The sequence below is a fragment of the Ixodes scapularis genome, unplaced genomic scaffold (genome assembly GCF_016920785.2).
Source record: "Ixodes scapularis isolate PalLabHiFi unplaced genomic scaffold, ASM1692078v2 PGA_scaffold2__306_contigs__length_199485367, whole genome shotgun sequence".
NCBI classification, from domain to species: domain Eukaryota; kingdom Metazoa; phylum Arthropoda; class Arachnida; order Ixodida; family Ixodidae; genus Ixodes; species Ixodes scapularis.
Window position 1 is genome coordinate 88,889,470 of NW_024609857.1, and position 23,864 is coordinate 88,913,333.

Below are 23,864 nucleotides of genomic sequence, written 5' to 3' on the forward strand. Positions count from 1 at the left end.
AGTGCTCGGCGGACTTAACCCCACACCGCGTCAGCGTTCGGCTGGAGTTCGTGTTCTCCGGTCGACTGAGGGGAAGAGGAGGCTTCTTTGTTACAAATCCGGCCTCCATTAAAAATGCAGCGTGCAGGGTGCATATGCCCAGCTCAGCACAAAAGCTGGAGTGGGTCAAGCTCGCATGCCCTGACGACATTGTTCGGCAGAGATCCGGCACTAAAAATAATCGCCACTTCGTTTATTGTTAGCATTTTTGCGTTAAGTCGTCAACATGCCCACAAGGCCTGCGGGCATGTCCACAGGCCTTGTGTTGGGTAAACACCAAGGTGTGGGGCAACAACGGGTCACAGCGCCCCCTATAGTTCGATCTGCCAGCCAGTAGTCCGTTGCAACTCAAGATGGTAGAGCGAGGGAAAGGAAGGCCAGCGAAGAGGAAGCAGGTGGAACACAGGAGAGAGGAGGAGGTTTCTCCCTCTCATCTCCAGCGGTCCGTCTGCTTCTTCTTCCCCAGCCTTCACTTCCCTCGCCCCTCCTTCTTTAGCTGTAACTTACTATAATTACTTTTTTAATGACACGTTTTGGGATACATGCTTACTTTGAAGAAATTGAGGCAATCAGCGTTGAGTGCCAGCCTTGGTTTAAAAGTTCTGAATCAAGCACGCGGCTCGAGTCATTCATTGTCAAATTGTGTTCTGGATATCTGCCGATACCGAAACCAGACGCGCGATGCCCGCCGGAAGGACAACCCTCGTTTGAAGCCGGAGGGTTACGTGCTAATGACAAAACTTGCGTCACTATTTTGCGTCACAGCGCTCCGGAGCTGATTGCAGTCGGTGTGCCGTGGCTGGCGAACTAAAGCGATGTGCCACCTTATCGGTAGAGTTTTAAGTCAAAAATATGGACGATAATAATAATAATAATAATAATAATAATAATAATAATAGTTTATTTCCATCACACGTAATGGTGGAGCCGAGAAAAAAAGCCGCGCTGCGCGGCTTGACAAGATCTCAGCCCCAGTACATACTCCAGAATGTTCGGAAAAATCAATATCCAAACAAAATCGTGCATAATCGCAGTGGATACCAAAAAAATAAACAAAAAAACAGAAAAAGTCACTCAGCACTATATTAGTCGACATTTGTAAATCAACACAAAACATAAGCTTAAACTGAGAAAAAAAAAATTTTATCACATGAATTCATATATACAAAATCATGCATGACAGCGCGATTCACCCAGAGTTAACCTATCTATAAACACACCTTCAGAATGCAATACATTTAGACGCTTTGGGATTCGGTATGCTAACATTTCTTTTCAAGTGTTTAGCCGACACGTTGATGTGCGCCGGTAATCAGGGCCCGTTTGCTCGAAGCGCTAACCGCGGCTAAAGCTAGCCGCAATACCTAGGAGAGGCATTTTGAAATCACGTGACTGGCTCGGTAGGGATGCGGGGAAACATGGCGGTGCCCCGGTGAGTGAGCGCCGCTCGCTTCGGAACTTATATTGCTCGTATGCCGTTGTAGCTGCAATACCGGGCGCGTTAGTCAGCAACGAATGGTGCAGGAGGCTTTCGCCTTGCTTTAACTCACTTAAATCGCCAAGCACGAGCAATGACCTCGCCGCATTTCTTAGATAGTCTTTCGATTCTGGCCATTCCTAAGCCTAAATGAACGCGATAATTGTCGGCATAGCAACGTCTTTGGAAAGCGGATTGCCTTGACTAAATCGGTCGGGTATTGATAGCATACAAAAGCAGACAGCGTCCCAATAAATGTTTTGCTATTTTACCCAAGCATCAAGAAGAATGTAGGGATTGGTGTTCCACCCGCTGCACGTGCTGGCGTCGGCAGTAGTAACTTTTCTGAAGAAAATACCTAAAACAAATGACACCTTGCAAGCGCGTTCCTCGACGCTTTATTATGGTTATTTACTTCGAATCTTTTATACGGGGAAGGCGTGCGTAGGTGGCGCGTGGAACACCAATTCTGCATTATCCTTGATGCTTGGGTAATAAGCAATAGGTTTATAGACCTTTTTCTAAATTACCCAAGCGTCGAGGAAAACGCTAGAAGTGTAATTCTACGGTCCGCTCGCGATGGCCTTCCTCTCAGAAAAGATTCGAAGTAAATAATCATAATAAGGCTTTGACGAACGTGCGTGCGAGGCAAACTTTGTTTTAGACTTTTTGCTTTAGAAAAATTACTACTGCAGACGCCAGCACGTGCAACGTGAGTAACTGCACTAGTAGCATGTAACTCGGTGCTTGGGAAATTTAGAAAAATAGGGGTGGAACTCATGAAATGTACTTGGGAGCAGCCACGGGAGCAGCTGAAACAGCTGTTTTGGAGCAGGTTGGGAGCAGTTAAAACTACGTTCTGGAGCAGGCTAGGAGCAGCTCAGATCAGTTTTTATTGCACTTCAGCTTGTGTCTTAGACAAGCGCGGAAGCAATTTCAATCGTGCTTGGCAGCACAGATGAACATGAGTGGTTAGGGACCTAGGTAGATGGGATAATAGTGTAACAGATGCGAAAACTTGAAACTCTGTGAGCCTTAATGAGAATCAAAAAGCAAGTACCCTATGTTTCTGAAGATAGCGTCCTTCATATATTCTGAATGGCTTTCAGCTGCTCAAAATGCAAACCAGCACTGCTTATCGCACAACCCACACGTGCTCGACATAGTAATTATATGTGTGAACCACGTGACGTGCGTAAGCAACGGACGTGCAGTTGGACGGAGGAACAGGCCAAAATTTTCGAGTATATCTTATTGTGCAACTTGATATCGAAGCAGCAGACTACGATTAACCAAGTGATTGTGTGCCTCTTCGAGAAGCTCGAGGCGGTAAGTGCACAGACAAGAATTAACAACGTCCTTCTCCGTTATAGTGACTACGACCATTTTCATAATGTCACAACACGAAACAACGCTCCGTCTGCCCTAAAATCCACTAAAAGAGACGTGATAATATGTGAAGGTGTTATCGCCTCAAGCATCCTCGTTCGTTGCTGCACACTTATCATCTTTTCTTCGAAAACAGGATGTATTTTTTCTGCTGTTTTCACCTTATTTGACCCTGTTTTAAAAACTACTTACTTTTTTGTAGTCCAACTTCTAGGGTTGGCCCACTTTATTTGTGAATTCCAGCCAGGTTATCGGCATCTCAGTTACCCTTTTTCTGAGTCAGCTTTTTCCGAGCACTTCGAAAATAGTAATAGTCTTCACTTTTTCTTCTTCCTGTTTTTACCCCAGCAGGAAGCATCTTTTCTCAAGCAGATATTTTTAAAATAAAACATAAAGGTGGCTGACGTAGACTTGATAATCTGGGCTTGAGGAGAGAGTGAAACTCAAGAGTGGGGCCATGGTGTGGCTTACTTAGTACTCTACCCTTCACTGCCCGTGGCATCAGCGGACGTCTATCTGGAGAACACAGGAGTAAACTGCAGTCGGTCCGTGGTCTGTGCGTTTTTGAACGGCAGCAAGAAAGGTACACACAGCAAACGTGCGTTTGCATTTCCTTGCTTTAACCAACGTTCTAATTAATTGTTGTTATGAGTGTCCTGGTGTTTTTTTTTTTCTCGATAACTTATATTTATATATTGGAAACTTATTCACCAACGTCTCAACCGAGTCTCGACCTGTTCAGAACCGAAGAAGAAAGAATATCGAGCCAAGCCTTATTTATTATTTTATTATCACCTTAATGTTACCAACTCTACTAAAACAAGAATATCAGCCAAGCTTCATTGTAGCAAAGCTACAATGAAGCTTTGCTCTATGTTCAAGCTAAATAGTACTTCCATTGCTTCGCTGAAAAAGCTCAATGCAGAGCATTAAATATTCGTGAGGCACAATATGGCACTCACATCCAGTGCCTAAGTTCAAAGGGTGTTCAGCGTAGCAGTCATCTTCAGTAAAAAATAACGCAATATGTCTGACGAGACTTTTGAGAATCAGCTGCTACTCAAAATAGTGAAGGTCAATGAATGGAACAGGTGACAACAATAAGAACTTGAACAACCTTCTTCCCTTTGTTTCTTAATTGAGGAAAATATAGTTGAAAGTAACGCCACGAAAGTAACGGATTACTTTTCGGGGTAACTGTCACTTATTTTTAGGAGAGGGTAATTGTAATTGTAAAAAAATTACAATTTAGCCTTGAGCAATTGTAACTGTAATTCCTTACAATTTTTCAGTAACGTGTACAAGTCTGGTTTTAACCATTCGTTTTATACGAGCCTCGCGTCGTGCGTATAGCATTTCCAGTTGAAGTGCACGACGTCGTGCGTATAGCTTTACTCCTATTTTATAGCAGAGCATACAGCAAAATAAATTCTGAATTTGAGATCACTAAAAAAAACGATCAGCTCACCTTGAGCTGTAGCGTAGAACTCGCAGCGAGAACCTTCTCAACGTACCCCGTATCCGTCAAAACATGGGTAGCATCTCCGTCTTGCATCTGATAGTGCAGCTCTCCTGCAAAGAAACCCTCGACTCACCTCTTTGCATCGCTTTATCATATCTCCCTTTTTCAAAAAGGTCAATTAGGGAGTGCTGCAAAATTATCAAAAAATTTACTATCGATACTATCCATAGTTAAAAAGAAACTATCAATAATGTCAAAAACTATTAACAGTTGACAATCGATAGTTCTATTGATAGTCGGCTATCAATAGTGCCGTCGAAAGTGCCTCGAAAGTGCCATGATAGTACTATCGATAATACTATCAATAGTTGGCTCTCGGCTGTCTATGTCGAAAGTGAACTTTCAGAAACCTATAGTGTTACGAAAATGAAACTACAGCCAAAACGGTGAATCACGACGGATATGTACGGCAAGACATCGCGGGGCTCTGGGAAAAAAACATGAAATCGAAAGAAAACCAAAAATAACGCTGCGTCCTCAATATATGTAGTTAGAGATAACTAGCATATAAAGTATACCAAATAGAACAAATCGGCCGAAAACGATCTAATGAGTATTTGTGTAGTCAAGCCGTGACTTGCTGCTTCGTGTTGCATAGGTGTTTGATGTCGGCAGGATCCTCTGGCGGTGGCCTATGTCCCCAATATCGGGTCCTGCCCAGGGTCCCGGGTCCAAATTTCTGCTGCATTTGTGACGTCAATCCACGGACCCCGTGACCTCGCTGCTTAATAGCTCTTAAGTGTCTGACACACGTCATAGTCAGAATACTTTGGCGGTGGCCCGTGTCCCAAATTGTTCGGGCCTGCCCGAATTTCGGGTGGGGTACCGTGTCCAAATTTCTGCTGCCTTTGTGACGTCACCCGGTCGGGCAGTGTGGTGCTGTTACACCACCCGGTTGGTCGGTGTTGGCCCACAATTTAGGGTGAACCTTTGATCTAGAAAGGCGGTACGGTTTTTAGGCGGACCTACGTGACGTCAGCGTGGGGCCAGTTCCTAAATTATGACCCCCGAGTGCTGCCAAATAACAAGCTTTAAGTTGAAAAAAAATCATTTGTAACTCGGTAGTAATCGAACCTAAGTCGTTTGGATTTATAAACGAGTGTCTTTGCATGATCCCAGGTCTCGCCTCCCCCCCCCCCCCCCCTTTTTTTTTCTTTCCTGTTTGCACAAGGAACAAATAAATCAGGCATGAGGCACTGAAACCGCCAATGACACCCCGGCTGGCCGGACACGGGTAAAATGCTTCAACGAAATTTGAAATATATCCTTCGTGTTCAAGAATAGGTTGAATATGATTCACAATATCCGTAAATGACAATCGCACGTTTGTATTTTGAGCCTGGTGGCTGTATTTTTTTGTTATAAACGGCACACTCTAGCAAGCGCTCGGAGAAGGCCCAGCTTAGAGCACGTCACATCCGACGCAATCGTGACGTAGGTCGTCTCGGGACGAGCAAAGCTACCGCGAGGCTGACGTCGAGGGGATGGCCTAGTGACCCCTAGTCCTTCCAGCCACCAAAGCGGCTGCTTTTGTACGAAAAAAAATTGGCTTGCTCTTTGATACAGCCTTGATGGAGATGCGCCTCAACGGGTAATCGGTCTCTTAGCTGTAGATGAGAAATTTAGCCAGTGCGGTACAACCGCTAACCTGGGATTTTTAACGTGCATCACGCAGTAGTGATCACACGAACGCGTGCCGGTACGAAACTCATCCAGATCGAAACGGGCGGAGGCGGCGGGGATCGAACCCAGGAGGTTCCCAGCGCAAGCTTTCGCTCCACGCTCCGAGCTGAGACGCGTTAGCCCACTCGGCCACTTCCTCCCTCTTTTGTACGAATTTCGAGTGGCGGGTTAATCTTCTGTAATCTTGTAGGGGGACAATAGCTACTCCTGGGACACACAAGAGGGATTCTCGGGAAGACGGGAGTTCCTCCTTCCCCTCTTCTCTCGTCGTGGCCGGAGGCGAGACACTCACAGTTACTAGCTGTCAAGGTTCCTATATAGACGGGCATTAAAAACGAGGCGTTAGCGACATCCACCAGGTACTCTTTGCTAATCGTTGAATTCGTTTTAAAATTCCTTTTCGTGACTTTTTTAACAAGATATTGGTGTGTTCGATGTGATACGGCTCCTTTGAACACATATAGAGGGAAAAATGAACGCCGAAATTTCGTTGTAGTATCCCCTTAAAGGAGTCATGAAACGCTTTTTCAACTTTTTTCTGTTTAGCTTTCCTCCTCAACTCATTAATCGCGCATTGTACCAAACAGTTCAAGAAGTCGAAAAGGGGAGAGCCCCCTCTTGCTCGGAATCTCGCTTGTGTTGAAGAGCCTGACACAACCATTGTCCCCCTAGAAGATTAGCCCGTCGCTCAAAATTCCGACTAGTTGCTTTCCCCACCTCGTTCACCCCGAAGCTGAGAGTGCTGTGGAAGCTACGTGCTCGTTGGGCCAGCCGCACATTTTCCACGTGATCACGCTCTCCCGCACATACCGACCCGCAGAGAATGAGGTCAGGCATAGCCTCCTCTATAGAAAGCCTGGCGCGTCGCGTGAAAAGACGGCCGCCGTAAATGGGAAAGGAGGGGCGGAGAAACGGGAGCGGAGAGAACCTTGCCCGCTAGCGCCACAAAAGAGCGAGCGGCCAAACGCAGAAACAATCTTTTTTTTTTTCTCTCTTTTCTTGTCGCCATCGCGGAGAGGAGAAACTCAACGTCCACGCTTTCCCGTTTCTCCCTGCGCCCTTTCGAATCGCCGCGCCCGTTTCTCCCGGAGTACAAAAACGACGGTGACGAAAACACAAGAACAAGCGTGGTTCGGGGAGCGGCCGCTCATGACCCAAGCGCTCGCTGTCTAGGTCTGCCCTTTCTGCTCTGCGCTACCATATTGGTCACCGTTCGGCGTGCTCCTCCTCTCCTTTTTCCTGCGGCCGCGCGCTCTATGGCTCCGTCGTCGATGTGCCAGGCTTTCTCCGTATAGAGGAGGCTATGGGTCAGGTGATGAAAGGGAGGCGGCTGATTGGTCTGGCAAGCGCGTAGCTTCCACCGCAAAGTCAGTTTAGGGGTAAAGGGATTAAGTGAGGTCCGGTGTCGCGTGACGTGCGCTTGGGTCCTGGTGACGCGCTGCGGGGGCCCGGTTATGGTGGCTAGTAGCCCGGTGACGCGCTGCGGGGTCCGCGGATGTATCACAGTGAAAAGGCGGAGAGTTTACGAAGGGAAGGAGGTACGAAATAGTCCGCTATGTTTTGCGAATTTTCGTAGCGAAAGTCAGGCTTCTGACTTTTTACCTTTGTTCCTTTGGCCCACTGAACGATGTGCTATTAGTAAAATCCCAATATAAATTTATTTACTCCAGCCCAAAATTCGTTTCATGGGTCCTTTAAGGTCGAGCAGTTTATGAAACACACGAAATCATTCAGGGGGAACACTTCGTCCTCTATACACTTCTCGCACCCCATATGCCACACTCTCAATAAAATAGTTCCTGACGGGACGAGCCTCAACACCAGCGTGCCTCACAGCCATCCTTGACCGCCACGTGCTGTGTACAGACAGTGCCATGAACATGTCATAGGGCACACCCCAATCGTTGTCTACAGCAAGAAACCAAATGGCGAGGGGTGATAATGCCTTTTTTTAGTGTTCACTGTAGAATGTCCCAATAAAATATTGCATCCCAGAAGTCCAGAAAGATGTGTTTTATCGTTTCAGGTTGACGGTAGAGAAGACAGTTAGTTGACAAGGGAACGAATAATCCCTTTTCTTCTAGCCAGGGTTTAAAGGGGAGGGTGCTGCTATTGAGTTGCAAAAAGGACGTTTTAACGGATGGCCACACCGGCATTCTTTTAACTCATTTGAGCACATCTTTTTCGCGGCCCTCAGAGTATAAAGCGCGATATAAAGGCACTGGTAACACGAATTCAAGCAAATCCTTATAGAAGAGCTTTCGGGTGACCTCACTCAGGTATTCTAAAGAAGAACGAACCTGTAGAAAATTGAAAGCCTCAACAACTTCGTGCAGGAAATTTATTATCACTTGTCGAAACAACTATTTGAGGTAATGCATCACGCAATCTGACCTGCACTACACACTATAAAAAGCCCTTTCTCCGAACCCGCAAAAACATAAATCAACTTGTTTAAGAAACAAATGAGCCAGACCCAACCGACTGGCACACCCTTGCAAGTGATAGCGGACGCGACTGCTAGCGGCCTCCCCGGGCGCGTCCATATGTCCGAGGCTACGTAAGCCGGCCCCGAAGGAGGGCCGGGGGTTCTCGTCGGCGGAGGCCCTGGCTCTACGGAGCTCGGTTTTTCTCTGTGGGCCTCCGACTTCCCGTGAATATGTCTATTGCGGCAGCGCTGGAAACCGATCGGGTGATACTGGCAATTGAGCCAGCGCCCAGACTCTTCATGTCTAAGAGCAAAGCGTGTTGGCATTTGAGTCAATAAACACGTCAAAAACGGACTCACTGTGTTTGTGGTGTCCCTCGTTCACCGGTGCCCCAGAAAGGAAGTCAATGGACGGACCCGGCCGTAGCCGCGCAAAGAGCGGACTACGGAGTGGGTATTCAACTCAATGAGGACCAGGGCTTAATGGCGAATTCCTACAACTTTTACTACCCACCGTGAAAGCTTGTTGAGTTTGCGCCCGTGTACCGCTGCCGTTCAAGCGGTAAAATCGTAATTCGCGCACGTACTTCAGTAACTCTCTCATACTTTTATGAGTAAAAAGAGTGGTCGCCAATCGACTCACATTTCCGCCAGTATTGTTGTCTTCTTTTTTGCCTTTATTATGTTACGCAAGAATGATAACTCTGAAAAGAGTTGCGGGTGACTACAAGCAAGCTTTGTTGGTGATTTCTTGTTTTGTTTGCTATTTAGGCGCAGTTATACTTTATATATCTAGAACACCCTGCGCCAGAAAAAGATCGTCAATATTACCTTTTTTTTTCTGCGGAAAATGTAATTTATTATGAACTTAAGTCATACATTTGCAGTTATTCACCTTTGTCTGTTGTCCTCTCTTGATCCCCATTATGTTACTTCCATTTTACACATGCAACACTGTCATCAAGCTCTAATTCGTCGATCCAGGAATGTTCTAGTGTCTAATTTTTAGAGTTCCTTGGAAAGTATTTATACTGTTGTGGGCTAACTACATTGTTTTAATAATATATATAAAAAACTACTCCTAGCCGTCAATTTCTTTTCAAATATACATTCAAGTTAGTACGCCATAGTTGCTCCGATTTTTATCCTGCCTCGAAGTCTTTTGCCGCTTACTCGCCTTCTCTTGTAAGCATCGGGGAACAAAATTGGTGGGTAAGCAAAGTGAGCTTGGTTCTCAAATTTAAAGTTGTTTCAAAAACGGTAACTTTATATTCGGGTTTCTTTCGTCGATAGCCACGGGGAATCATCGTAGCTACTACATTAGGGACTTATGAATGTCCGCTCCTCAAAGTGACGGCTCCCCCAATCAACGCAAAACTCTTACCTGCTCTTGCGCGATATCTAAAAAAGGTCTGTATTAACGTGACTAGTAAGCATAGCTGCATTACTGAATCATGCGCCAAGATAGAAAAACATTAGACAGGTTTAGTATAGCGTTGCTGGGTCTTACGTGGGCAATACGCAATAGTATAGCGTACGCTAGAAATAACCTGCTCGGACCGAATTTACTTGTGCGTTACGTTTTCGAGTGAACACCGCGCATGATCTTGGTTAAATTTGCTAGAGCCGTAGAATTCCGCGTGCTTATAGCGCAACCATGATCCTGGAAAGAAATATTGAAAAAGAAAAAGTGTCCTATCATTTTATTTCAGATTAAATCAAGCCACAGCTGCCTCGTCAATCGCGCTTTTCTGCGGGGTGCAGAGGCTACGAGTACGAGTGCGTAGCCAAATTCGATCACGGAGCCTCCGTCAGTCGTCCCGTGGAAACGGCACCTTTTATCAATGCTATCGCGGAATGAAATTCATGACCCTGATGTCCAGTGCATAGCGAGAACTTCGGCGATTTCTTTTAGAGTCGTTCGTCCGTCGGCGATGAACTGTGGGAATAGGCTTAGCGTTAAACAGATCGCAGCGTCGACGCACACTGCGAGCGGCGAACATTTCTACTGTGCACTCCTGCAGCTGCAGGGCGATCTGATTCGACCGCGGTAGGTCCTAGAAAGAACCGCCGAACTGAACACCACGCAATTTCACGTAACACAGAACTTCGAAAACACCACGTCGCCCCTGTTGCGCCACTCGAGGCAACCGCCATCTTGAAACTGGTGCTCTCGTTGGATCCAAGATCTCTCAAGAGCGTCCCGCAAGGCCCGCTAGCCAGCAACGCAAAATCCCCAGCGTTGCGTGCGTCCGCAATGCGCTAGCCCTTCTTTTGCGTTCTGCGCATGCCCACTCACGACCCGCAATCTCCTTGCGTACGCAAAGCTATAGCGTTCGGTCCACTAAAACTGTCTAATAATGAACCCTGTCCTTCGCAAAGCTGGCGATTCATGCTTCTGGCGATCTTTCTTGAATCACCACCCGGGAATCAAATAAACTTTTCGGGAGACACATATCTACCTTACTGTTTAATACGATGATATGTTGCTTGAGTACACCACAATACTTGGTTCCCTGCTTTTTTGCATTCCGTACATTAGTTTACGAAGCGCGAGGTCAGCACGACAAGCGCACCAGCCTCCCGCGTTGTCTGCTCCTCGTACTGCTAACAAGTATGGGCGCGCTTCGCCAGGCGGAGAGGCGCTGCGTATGCACAGCGAAACTTCAGTCGCACAGCCCTGTAGACCGAAGTCGCTAAGCGTTCGGTGCATGCTTGAAACCGCCATAATTTTAGTTCACAGGAGGCAGGTCGCAGTAAACAAGACATCTCTTGCCGTCTCGTGCTGTGCACACGCAGAACTCCAGCGAGGTTGTCGCACGTGCAAAAATACTAATGTTTCCTCGGTGCATCGCAGAAGCTGTTGGTTTCGTTGCTAGTGAGATCAGTCTATTCACTTTCCCTGGTAAATTTTGTGGAACAAATTATGTCTCGTGACTAACGTCACGTGAACTTTATATAAATTCAGTTTCCCCGCTGCATTTGGCGGGGAAAGTGGCGTCGAGTGAACTATACACCAATTTAGTTTACCCGCTAAATTTAGCTGGAAAATCGACGTCACGTAACCCGACGTCGCCCGACGTATACTTTTATAAATATATATGGATGTCACGTTAGCCACACTACACAAGACTGATAATATTCTTCTATTTAAATTAAAACGATCACGTTAAATACTGCGTTTCATGCATTGTAGAACTTTAAAGGCAGCCGCCGTTTTTACGCTATCAATAGTTAGATTCGGCTTCCGTTATCAATAGTACTATCGATAATTTTGTACCGCTACTTTGATGTATAGATCAACACTATTATTTCAGTATTGTCTAGAAGCCTCTTTCGGGTATTGAGGATTTTTCAACCAGGACATTAGAAATTAATGTTTTGCATTTAATTATTTTTGTTGCGGTGATTTGCAAGGAAAAAGATTATTTGTAGAGCTAATTAAAAATATTCATACTAGAACGGCAGGTGCGAAACTTACTTGCAGTCAAAGTTGTTTTGGCCAGAATTACGGTGGCACCTGCCATAATACAGCCGAACATCGCAACGAAGTTTTCGACGGAGTTGCTGAGATGAATGCAGATCCTGTCTCCAGGAAGGATGCCGTGCTCCTGAAACCCAGCGCCGTAGCGTTGCAGACGCTGAAACAGCTCTTGGCGGGTCAAAGTAATGGCTTCGTCCACCTGTGAACAATTTCGAAAGCAAGAGTCTAGAACACAGCAAAAGAAACGATATTAAATAATGAAGTTGGTCAGTCCGTCCGTCGGTTCATTTTCTGCTGAACTTAGCAAATAGGAATGGACGTCACGTGACCTATACAAATATTTAGTTTCCCCGCTAAATCTAGAGGAGTAATTAACGTCACGTCATTTATACACCAATTCAGTTTCCCTCGCTAAATTTAGCGGGGAAATTGACGTTAAGTGACCTATGCACAAAATAAGGGTAATGGCGCAGGCTAGATGGCGAACGCTCATACTTATAAACACCGAAACAAGATAAAAAATGGAAAGAAGGAGAAAGGGGGACAACACAGCGACGTCTCAAACGTCGTTGTGTTGTCCTCTTTCTTCCCTGTTTCCGTTTTCTCCCTTGTATCAGGGTTAATGATCATAAGTGAAGGAATTTCCAAACCAAAAACCGGAAAGCGGGAAGCGTGCACTTTTAGCGGAGAGCTTTCCAGACGCGTTCCGCTTCGTCCCGCATTTTGACGGGGGGCACCTGGGTGGGTCCTTGGAATGGTTGCGTGTCGAAACCACTGGCACAACCAATCACAAGGACGAGGGAAGTGGAGAGATGGTAAAAGCGAAGGAGCAGGTGGACAGATACATTTTCTTCGGCCTGTCATGACTGACATCTTTCTGACGACCGACAAAAATCATATCTAAACTTAAAAACAGAAAGAAGCGTTCCCGCTCTCCGCTAAAAGGGCACGCTTCGCGCTTTCCGTTTTAGGTTTGGAGACCCCTTAAAGGGACACTAACAGGGCATTTATACTCGCCAAGGTTTTTATTTGTACGTGACATATGAGAGCCCAACTACCCACCAGAACACAATTTGCAGTTGGAAATTTGTTGTTTTTTTTTTCCGCCCGAAAACCGCCGATCAAAAACTGACCAACTTGAGTCGCGCTCACTTATTTCTCTGTGATCACGTGCAGTTCTCAATGGTTTAGACACACACCAAAGATGATATAAGTTGAGGGTCATCGAAGGCACAGATGCCCATCTGATACATTATATTGCTTCCACTTAGTGATAGTGCTTCTACAGGGTATATTATAGAAGGATCGGAACTTTCGTAAAAAGTGAGCTTGCGTGAAGGTTTTCTGGCCATGGGGCTAAGTTTGGTGTTACCGGGGCCATAAGGACATAGATGAAATGGGTTAATTGGGTAACCAATTACCCGTGTGATTTCATGAACGTTTTAGCTTTTTTTTTATTTCTGGGAGCAGAATGTATGTAGTCGGAGACCTGACTCGACATCTTTAGAGCCTAGTTGTGCAGTGAAATTTCGGCTAGAACTATTAATAGTGTCATAGCCTCCTTTATACTCACAAAGCCTGGCAGTTCGATGACGGAGCCATAGAGTGCCCGGTCGCAGATTTGGAGCGCGATGATCTGGTAGCACAGAGCATTTCTCGGGGGGCCTGTAGTCAGCGCACAGCTTTTGCAGCGGCGAGTACCCGAAACATGGTTTTCAAACCCGACGAGAAAAGAAGCGAGGAATGCGAGAAGCACGAGAGGACATTCCATCACTCGGGAGAAGTGTTTTTCGGCGTCTCGCCGCAGCGGGGCGCCCGTTATATGCCTATTGTCTGTCGCTCTACCTTTTCACTTTCGGCGGCAGCGTCTCGTGGCGATCTCCCAGGCTTTGTTAGTATAGAGGAGTCTACGGAAGCGGGTGCTGTCCTCCTTACGCACGGCTTCAAACCGAACCGAACCAGCGAAGTCAGCACCCTACAGACGTGCTCGGCGCCGTGGACACGTGGGTTGCGGAGGTGCAGGACCGGGATCGACGTCACGGGCACACTTTTAACACCACCTAGAAGACAAGGCCGTAGTGCTGCCATTTTTGCGTCACCAGCGAAGGCAAACGCTGGACACAGATTGGAAGCGAGTGCTGCGTCATCGCTCGGCTTCGAGTGAAGTTTGAGCCGAGCGTCGACCCAAACGTCGTGTCCAATGTGCGTCCAGCGTTGGCCTTCGCTGATGAAGACATCTCTATCAGCACTACGGCCTTGTTACCTAGGAGGTGTTGGCACTTCGCCGGTTAGATTCGGTTTCAATTCGTGTGGAAGGATGACATTCTGTAATGATGGGTCTCCAACTACGAAGCTTGAAAGTAAATTTCGCTTCACGTCTAGACTGTAATCAGGTCGAGTGTCAGTACACTAACTACATTATTTCACCAAAAAGTACAGTAAAAAAAAAAGAAAACCAACACCCCGTATTATATACAGATATACTCGGTTTCACGTTGAACTCCGACCAGAGGATCCGATGGAGGTAATCTCGCAGCACCAACAGTGTATCATAAAAGAACTTGTTGCTGGGCTAGTTGGTGTTGATTAGGGTGTAAGATAGACAGGTGGGGAAACGAGAGCCAAATGAGCGACCGCATTGTGTCCCCCTCGGTTTTCTCTTTTTTTGTGGCGCCATCTATGTGGAGCACCGCGAACTCTCACTCCGGGTGGGCGACCGATGGCGACCGGCTAAACTGACGGAGATAGTTTCTCGTGGATTTTCAATTGAGGACTGTCGTGCTCTCGGTTTATTTTGCGCACTCTCCCATAAAGTTCCACGCAAATCCGATTCCGATCTTTTTCCCTCGCGCCGCAGCGCCATCTGTCGCAAGTCGGGGGTACCCGCAAGCAGACGAGTACACAATCCGGTCACGGCGCTGCGGTAAGCTTATGGGCCGTTTCGCCGCCTGTCTATCTTACACCTTGGTGTTGACTGTATTGAACCATAGTTAAAAGCGCTAAACAAAGACGTACACAAGATAGAAAACACACATGGGCGCTTTTAACCATGCGAGCGCCCGTGTTTGTCTTTTATCTTGTGCATGTCTTTTTTAGCGCTTTTAACCACGGTTCAATACAAAAGTGTATTGTCATGGCGGTTGCAGTCTTTGCGTGTTTTCTACCACCTGCTCAACCAATGACGCACAGTGATTGCTTTAGCCAGTGATAGGAAACGTACAAAAAACGACAAGCGCCACGGCAATACACTCTCGGTGCTGCGCGATCAGCTCCATTGGATCGCAGCGTTATCTGCGATCCAATGCTTGCCCGCTGTCCCCCGGTCGTCAGACTACGCTGCTGTGGTTTCCAGACTGTCAAAATCTCCTTAGGCAAGGCCAAACACTTTCAGTGTAAACGGCTCTGTGTGATACAACACAACAGAATCTTACCAGGGCCCGCTTGGAGGGTGTCTTGGCCAACCATTCCTTGACCATTGTGTAGAACGAGCAGCGGGGAATCTCGCAGCTGGGAAAGGGCGAGTACACGACGCCATCCTCGATTCGGCACTTCATGCTTCAGACCTGAGGGGACAAATCGCTTCGTGAAAAGGTTTTCTTCGGATGAAGATCGCTAAAAGGTAACTGTTGAAAGCACATTGAATATTGAGATCGAGCAATCCTTGAGCAATATATCGTAGCGGAAAGGTTTTGTTATACGTTACCCAGCTTAACAGCGCAGCTCTTAGCACCCGATCCTGCATATAGCGGCGTCGGACTAACCGCTATGGGAAAGGTCGGCTAAGAGTCCCATAATGCAACACTGCACGCGTTGCATTATGGGGCACCCACCCTAGCCTCCTCGTCCTTTCTGCCCTATCCTAAAAGAAAAAAAAATCAAACTATCAATATATGTACAATATATCGCACTCTTTACCCTACGGTATATCGCACAATCAAAACTCATCAAGGGTTGCGCTCTAATTTCGCATTACAGAGAAGTGTAAACGTCTGGAATTTTGTTGGCACCCTTACCAAAATGCTTTACAAAACGGAAACCGAGATGCTGCAACGTACAATGCGTTGTCGACTAATGCTAAAGGACGTATCTGGAGAGAAATAAATGGTTATGTTTTACTATTCATTTTTAGAACGTGTAAATTTATTCAATATAAACGATATTAAAAAAAAAAACAGCTATATAATGCGCGTACTGCATTGTAGTGACTTCTTTGAATGTTGGTGGAGCTTGCATACTTTAGAACACGGTACCGATGACTGAGTAACCTATTTGGACAAACGTTGAGTTGGGCTAGTTGGTTCATGACTGGATAGAAGCCCCGAAGGACAGAGGCAAAGTGAAGGTGAAAAATCATCAGTCAGGGACTTATGCGGGAAATCCGCACTTAATAGACGATCGATTGACTGATGTGGCGGGTGGTCTGGAAGAAAGTATAGAGCTGTTCCACAAAAAGTTCACGAACGGCAAAAAGCAAGACCGGCCATCACTCGTTACCTTCGTGCTATCTCCCCCAACTTGAAGAAAGTTGCGGAGCGTTACAATGTTCCGGTCCTGTTTTCGGCCCAGGTAATGCTTTTGGCATTGTGCAAGAGGATCAATGCTCTAGAGAGAAATAGTGACGAATGCAAAAAGAAACACCAAAAAACGCTTTTGAATGTACAACTTTTGTCGTCTGCGGGCGCACCTACGTAGGGCAGACAGGCAGGTTAGTAAATGACCGTGCGAGAGGGCACGTTTTTTTTTAGCCATCAAATAGACGCCGATTGGGCATTTGGCAGTAGATTGCGATCGATGCCCGTGAACCCACTTAATGTCAGACACAACCATCCTAGGGCGGCACAGGGAAAAGAGTAGGGAAATTCACGAAGCGTTTGTCTTCGAGACAAGGGGCGCCGATAAGTGTATCAGTGAGCCGTCTGCGGCCTTGTTAGATAAGGAAATTTTATTTTTAGAGAGAAAGTGAGGTGGCTGGAAAGACGTGGTTTTATTTTTTTTTTAAGTTAAAATTTAGGGATTTTACGTGCCAAATTACCGACGGGCATCTGGCACGCCCCAGCAGAGGACTGTGGATTCATTTCGGCCACCTGGGGATCTTTTGACGTGCAACCGAAAGCTCGGTTACACGGCGCCTTCTCCGCAATAAGCCTCCGTCAGAATGCGGGCACCTCGGCCGGGATTCGAACCCACCACATGGGGATCCGTAGGCCAGCGCTCTCGCATCGGAGCACCAGAGGCGGCTCTTTATTAAAGGGCAACTCCGGTCAATATTTAAAAATTTGGAATAAGGACTGTTTTTAGATAAGACAGTGTCCCTGAGTTACAAGGAGTACTTTTTTTTTCTCGATATTCTGTGCAGTTTTATGCATATCCCGCGTCAAACTTTGGTTTCGGGCGTCTACTGCAAAACCGAAGCTATCTGCTAGAGGGACGGCAACACTGGTCATCAGCCGTACGGCAGCGACGTGACGAAGCAAGGGTGTAGCTATACGTGGTACAACCAATCGACCGAAGTTCCACCGCGAAGTAACGTCACGAGGGTGCTGCGTTAGTGTTCCTTGACTAAAAACCAACCCGCTCACTGCCCGCTAAAGAGCAGCTGCTCGCATCTTTGAAACCGGTTTTCGTACAGTACGCGGCTTCACTTTGACATGATATTTCGGGTCACTAAAGCGATACCAGCAATTTATTTTGGTTTCGTTTTCTAGCGGAGTTTCCCTGTAAGGTATTTAATTCAGTGTGTTTTCTAACAACCTTCTTCGGCGTTTTACTGAATTCTATTTTAAAATGCATATTTTGTAGTTCCTGTTGCTGTACAACACGCGTTTTGTCGAAACCACACTTCTATTTTTTACGACTCAAAGTTGTTGCTCAATATAATTAAACAGTTAATTATTCCGAGCGTTTTGTTTACATAAAGTTTTTTTATATTTTTTATAAAGATTTAGTAGATTCTCGCAGTTAATAATACGTCAAATTAACTTTTTGGGGGGCAATGTGTACTTTATGCAGGAAAATGCTTACCTGCGTTCCTTGGACCGACCAGTACAGTCGCCAGCAAAATTTTGTGGAGCGCGGCCGGGAGCACCAGCCGAAATGACTGGTTGCGCTTTCTCACGGCGCGCGGACGCTCTCAAGTTTCACTCTTCGAGAATAAGCTTCCTTTAGTGCTCGCAATCATGTGTTCTTTTACTCGCTTCCATCCGACGCGCAGAAGATAACCGGGGCCGGCACAAGGTGCCGGTTTGGCAGCCGTCATGCCGCGCGCCTGTCTCAAGTTACCGTGAAGGGTCATGGAGCTCACGTGATACAGATAACATTTCGCGGCACCTTGTGCTGTTATCTAGTAAGCGTCGACCGGAAACGAGCGGGAAAAATAAATCATGACTGCGAACACGAAATCAAGCGCATGCGCAAACCGTGAGCCTTGAGAGCGGCAACGCGCGGTCAGACGGCGCAGCCAGTCTTTTCGGCTGGCGCTTTCGTGCCCCGCAAACCTTTGCTGCCGACTGCACATATGAATGAGAATTCATTAATTTCACAATAACTCAGGCCCCAAATGGATCAAAACAGTAGGGCGTTTACATACATAATAAGAAAGCGAGAAAAGCAAGTCAATTTCTCAGCGAGGGGCTGTGTGAAATACAGCGCTTACAAACATGTCAATCCAGCAATGTAGCAAAAATAGTTACCACATGCAAGCGCTGCTAATCGCGACGCGTTAAGCGCGAAACATATGTACGACGAAACCGTCCGATCCGACGTCCGACCACGCAATACGACGGTCGGAAGCGAGAATTTTCCACGCTCTCCGATGCTGCGAAAACCCTCTCACCCCAAGGTCATTCCGGCACTCCGCACGTCGGATCGGAAGGTTTCGTCGCACATGTGTTTCGCGCTTTAAGCATGGAACACATAAGAGGTGAAACTGGGCGCTGCGCGCCCTTTGCCGCTCGCCACTAGGCGCGCCACAGGCGCAGCGCGCGGCTTTATCTGCATCTACCAGATGCGAGCGACGCCGCGACGCGCGGAAGTGACGTAGGAACGCCAGCACCGGTTGTTTTGATACTGCCACGCGGCGCCCGTTTTAATCGCTCATGTACTCGCTGATTTAGCCGCATCTTTCTTTAACCGCTCCCCGTATGCTCAGATGGGCACTGTTGGATTACTGTTTACAGATACTTCACGAATTGGCCACGTGCTTCCGGTCAACATTATCGTCTCAGTTGTACAACTAGGCGACATGAAACTTTTACGACCAACCGTTGAAGAGAATATTGCTGTCGACGGCCGCGTTCTTCAGTTCGCTACAAGTTATCTCCTGCAAACAGGCAGAAAAGTAAACATACACAAAATATCTGCAAACTCTACTCCACTGAAGAGCGAGCGAGTCGAGATAATACGGAAGCTTGGGCGAGTTGGTGATTCATTTTGAGTTTACAGCGCGCAAGACAAGGACAAAACGAGAGAGACACAAAGAGACAAACACAACCGCTGAGTTACAACTTCTTTCTATTCTTCTTCTACTTCCTCTTTACGAAACTAGTTTAAATACAACATGGTTATAAATGAAAACAAGGAAAAATAGACCGATCTCACCAGCCAGTTTGACTACGCCACCGCTGCCGCAATGCATCCAGGAAACTTTAGTCTTTTTGCACGTGCGACAACCTCGCTGGAGCTCTGCGCGTGTAGAGCACAAGAAGGCACGAGCCCTCGCGTGCACGCCCGTCTGTCTCCTGTGAACTAAAGTTATGGCGGCTTTACGCATGCGCCCAACGCTTAGTGAGATCGGTCTATTCAAGTCTTCTCAAAAGCCATTGCAATCACCGGGCTAAATATTTTTATAATTATTTTTCAGATAGCGTTAGGGATGGACACTGCGGGGATGGGCTACTGGCACAATTATCTTCTAGGTGCGCGATCATCTCTGCGCTACTCTTTCTCTGGTGAGCGGGTTCCTACTCCTAGCTATTCACAATTATCTTCTAGGTGCGCGATCATCTCTGCGCTACTCTTTCTCTTTTGAGCGGGTTCCTACTCCTAGCTATTATGGTACCTTTCTCAAAATCTGCTGAGCACCCGCAATCCCTGCAGTGGATGCCAAGATGTCCAGAAATGACTTTGTAGGTGCTATAACTGTGTTCTCTTAATCGATCATTTAAGCACCGGCCAGTTCGTCCGATATATTTCTTACCACACGAGAGTGGAATAGCATAAACGGTTTATTACGGTTCGTTAAGTTTATTTAAAGTGGGTGTCCGTGGACTTTTTGGGGTCCGCAAAGGCATTCTAGGGGTCCGCGAAGCTCTGCCCCATGAGTCAAGCCCGGCAATTAAAAGCTGTATGTTTTTCATATTTTGACATGAAACGATCCAAATTTCGGGTGAGTTTTCTCGTGTGCAGGCCAATGAGAGAAGTCTATTTCAGCTCTTAGCTTTATTCGTTTATTAACTCATTATCATAATTAAATTAAACCTTCCCCTTTCCCTGAACACAAACGGGGTCCTCCATCATATCCGCCGATCCACAAGGGATCCGCGACACATCAATGATTGAGAACCGAGGGATGTCAACACTGATCATCAGCCGTACTATGGTGGCTAGAAGGAAATGTCTGACGGGCACCGTATGCTCGCAATGATGAAAAGGGGCGCGAGGGGCGATGGAAACTTTGAGAGTGCCGCCATTATAGAGAGGGTCCATCTCAAACTACGGGGTGCTTTTGCAATTAACGGCGGACGCCACCGGCAAAGATTGGTCGCAAGTACGCATGCGCTGCGTTTTCGCGTGGCGAGGAGGAAAGCAGGCGGAAAGGCTGAGACGCTAGCAGGCGACCAACGCGTTCGTCACCCCCTCGCAGCTCGTATTACAAACGCGGCCCACGCACCACGAAGGCCCGTTCACACTCTTGCGACCGAGTAAGACCGAGAGAGACCAGACCGCTTTTTAAGCCTCTTGCGATCTCTTAGGACCAGCTCCGCTCTAGCGCATCCGGTCCTAAGAAGTCGCCAAAGGGTTAAAAACCCGTCTGGTCTTTCTCGGTCTTACTCGGTCGCAAGAGTGTGAACGGGCCTCGACACTGCGTTCGAGCCGTTGGAAACTCTGTATCCCACGCTCTCTCAAAATTTTTGGCACTGCTTAACTCGTCTGCTGACTGCAGCACCCTAGCGGTCCCCGAAAATTTCTTCGTGTAATTTTCATCGCGAAATTTATGCGCACGAACGATTTAACGGGTGAAACGTGCGCAGCTGATGCAGTTGCGCAAACCTGAGTTAAAATATAAAAAAAAAACGCACTATATGACCTTTTAACACATGCACTGAGGGCAGCGTGTGTGGTGCGATGAAAATCCTCGCCACCACGAGGGGCGCAGCAGTCTTCAGGCCAGTCGTTTGCATCGTAACTCTGCGCAGCCCTTCGCTCCCGCTCGTCACACTTCCTCTTCCAGCCACAATAGCCGTGTTGTGTGTTGTAAGCGCTTTATTGACCATAGTACAGGGTAAAGGCAATAGGGGAGTGCGTCGAGTAGCTCTTGGCTTGGACGCTGCACATTTTGGATATTTAAAAAAAAAAAATAGCAGTAGACGTCGATGCCCGCCTCGAAGATGAACTTAAGCAGCGAGTTCAGTCTCGTTTTTCTTGATTTGTCACAGGAACCTGGCGGGTGAGTCCACCCCTCTAGTGCGACGATTTCCGTCGGTTTGTGTTTGCTTCTGCATGCCTCTAGTCCGGGACAATCCCAGATGAGGTGTGTTTGGTCGGCCTTCTTCGTTTTGTCGTTGCAGAAATTGCATCGGCTTTGGTTTGAAGAGGATGGTGATCGCGACCATGAGGCTATTCGCGCTGGTGTATATGTTGGGTTTGTTTGTAATCTCGTTAGAATAATTTTTTCTCTCCGGCCGAAACCTCGAGGAATTGTTCCCGGTGCGTCTGGGAGGATTTCTCTGAGTTTCTCCCTACACTCGAGCTTGACAAATTGCCGCTTTTCTTCCGGGTCATAATTAGTCTCAATTTCTCTGGCACGATCTGCCTCTATCGGAGGCCGTGCGTAGTCATGGTTTGTTAAATGTGGAATCTCACGTCTGGTCTCGCGGAGGGGAGACAGAAGAGACGCGCGAGCCAGTGCGTGAGCATTCTCGTTGCCCTCGATTCCCACGTGTGCGGGAACCCAGGATATCTTTGTATTGGTGCCCAGCTGTCGAAGTTCACCGATCAATTTCTTGATCAGCTTCACCTTTCTGCTGGCGCTGGATCTTTCGCTGCATTCCAAAATAGCTTCGGCTGAATCCGCAAAGATGCGGATGTCTTGCGGCGTCGCTGCTTCTGATTTCCGTAGGTCCCTGACAGATTTGAGTGCTAGGGAAATTGCGGAGAGTTCCCTACCCTTGACAGTTGTCCCCTTGGGAAGGAATTTGAATTGCGCCTTGCAAGGTCTGGGTATGACTACTGCAGCACATATCACATTCTCACCGGCATCATGCGCCGCGTCCGTGTATATTCCGAGGATCTTCGAGGGGTCTTCCCAGCTTTGGATCATCTTATGATGGGCCTTTGCTAGCCTTTCTCCTCTTGCCTGGTTCTGCGGGTTCGCGTTCGGTTCCGTTGTTGGTCTTCCGTCCGTGATGTCGAAATGCGATATCCACGCCGGATTCTCTCTTGGTAGTGAAGGCAACGTGTACACCATGTATGCCATGTTTGTTTGTCCAAGTATGCCTCTCCCGGCAGCTGTGTGTTTCAGCCGCTTTATGTGTGACTTCTCTCTTGTCTCCACAGTTTCCCGCATGGAGTTGAGTTGGGCATATTGTCGTAGCTTGTTCAAGAAAGTGAATCGCGGCAGACCCGTGATCACCCTGATGGCATGATTGTTTAAAGGGACACTACAACAAAATTACGGCGCTCATTTTTAGGTCTATATGTGTTCAATAAAGCAGCATCACATCGAAAATACCAATATCTTGTTAAAAAAGTTACGAAAAGGAATTTTAAGACGAATTAAACGATTAGCAAAGAGGTTGGTTGGTTGGTTGGTTGGGGTTTTATGGCACAAAAGCATCTTAGGCAATGATGCGCCAGGTACATACACTATTGCAGATAGGGTTTCGAAGAGGATAGAACTTTAGTAGTTGATGATAGGTTAAAACTATGTGTATGACTTGTAAGTAGTTATGGGCATGAAGTTCGGTGTGAAGTCATAGTCGGTGTAAAAGGCCGATAGCTTTCAAGAAGCTAAAACGCAGTGATGAGGAACTAATGGTTCGTTGCCAAGCAAAATAGGGAGGTTTAAAGGAGTATGCTCTTTATATAGCTGAGAAAAATGTTTCCGTCGGTCTAGGTCATAAGCAGGGCATTCTAGTAATATGTGTGCGACAGTTAAAGGATTATTGCAGTGCTCGCACTCTGGGGCTTCCTCCCTGCGCAGAAGGTGGCCATGGGTGAGGTGCGTATGACCTATCCTTAGCCGACACAGGACAGCCTCATAAAAGCGTTCACGGTGTCTTGCACTCTCCCACTCACTAAGCAGTGGCTTTACAGTATGCAGCTTGTTATTTACTTCTTCATCCCATTCTTGCTGCCACTTTTCTCTTATACGATGCCTTAAAAGTCTGTGATAGTCTTTATATGGAATGTCATGCAGTTCGACTTCTTTGTCACCAGCAGAACTGGCTGCAAGGTCTGCTTCCTCATTACCCGGTATACCAACATGGCTAGGGACCCTGCAAAAGACTATTTTAATGTTCCTTTTGGAAGCATCGATGATTTTATTCTGCAACTCTATGATTATTGGGTGTCTAGAGGTATTTAGTGGTGAGAGCGCTCTCAGTGAACTAAGTGAATCAGTATA

The 23,864-nt window shown here is 47.0% G+C and overlaps 1 protein-coding gene across 4 annotated transcripts in view; it reads right to left on the reverse strand.

Moving 5' to 3' along the window:
* Window positions 1–23,864, reverse strand: part of LOC8052424 (4-coumarate--CoA ligase 1) — a 75,971-nt gene that overhangs the window by 39,409 nt on the left and 12,698 nt on the right. Inside the window, exons 1-4 of one of the 4 annotated variants that reach the window (XM_040205972.3) lie at window positions 19,619–19,635; window positions 15,454–15,585; window positions 12,020–12,221; window positions 4,374–4,477 (exon numbers count right to left, since the gene is read on the reverse strand). In XM_040205972.3, coding sequence (XP_040061906.1) covers window positions 4,374–4,477; window positions 12,020–12,221; window positions 15,454–15,576 — 429 coding nt within the window. In that variant the 5' untranslated portion in view covers window positions 15,577–15,585; window positions 19,619–19,635. Of the gene's footprint in view, window positions 1–4,373; window positions 4,478–12,019; window positions 12,222–15,453; window positions 15,586–15,725; window positions 15,867–18,043; window positions 18,481–19,618; window positions 19,636–23,864 lie in introns of those variants that run through there. The other 3 variants (XM_029969089.4, XM_029969088.4, XM_029969087.4) reach the window with 3 other exon arrangements.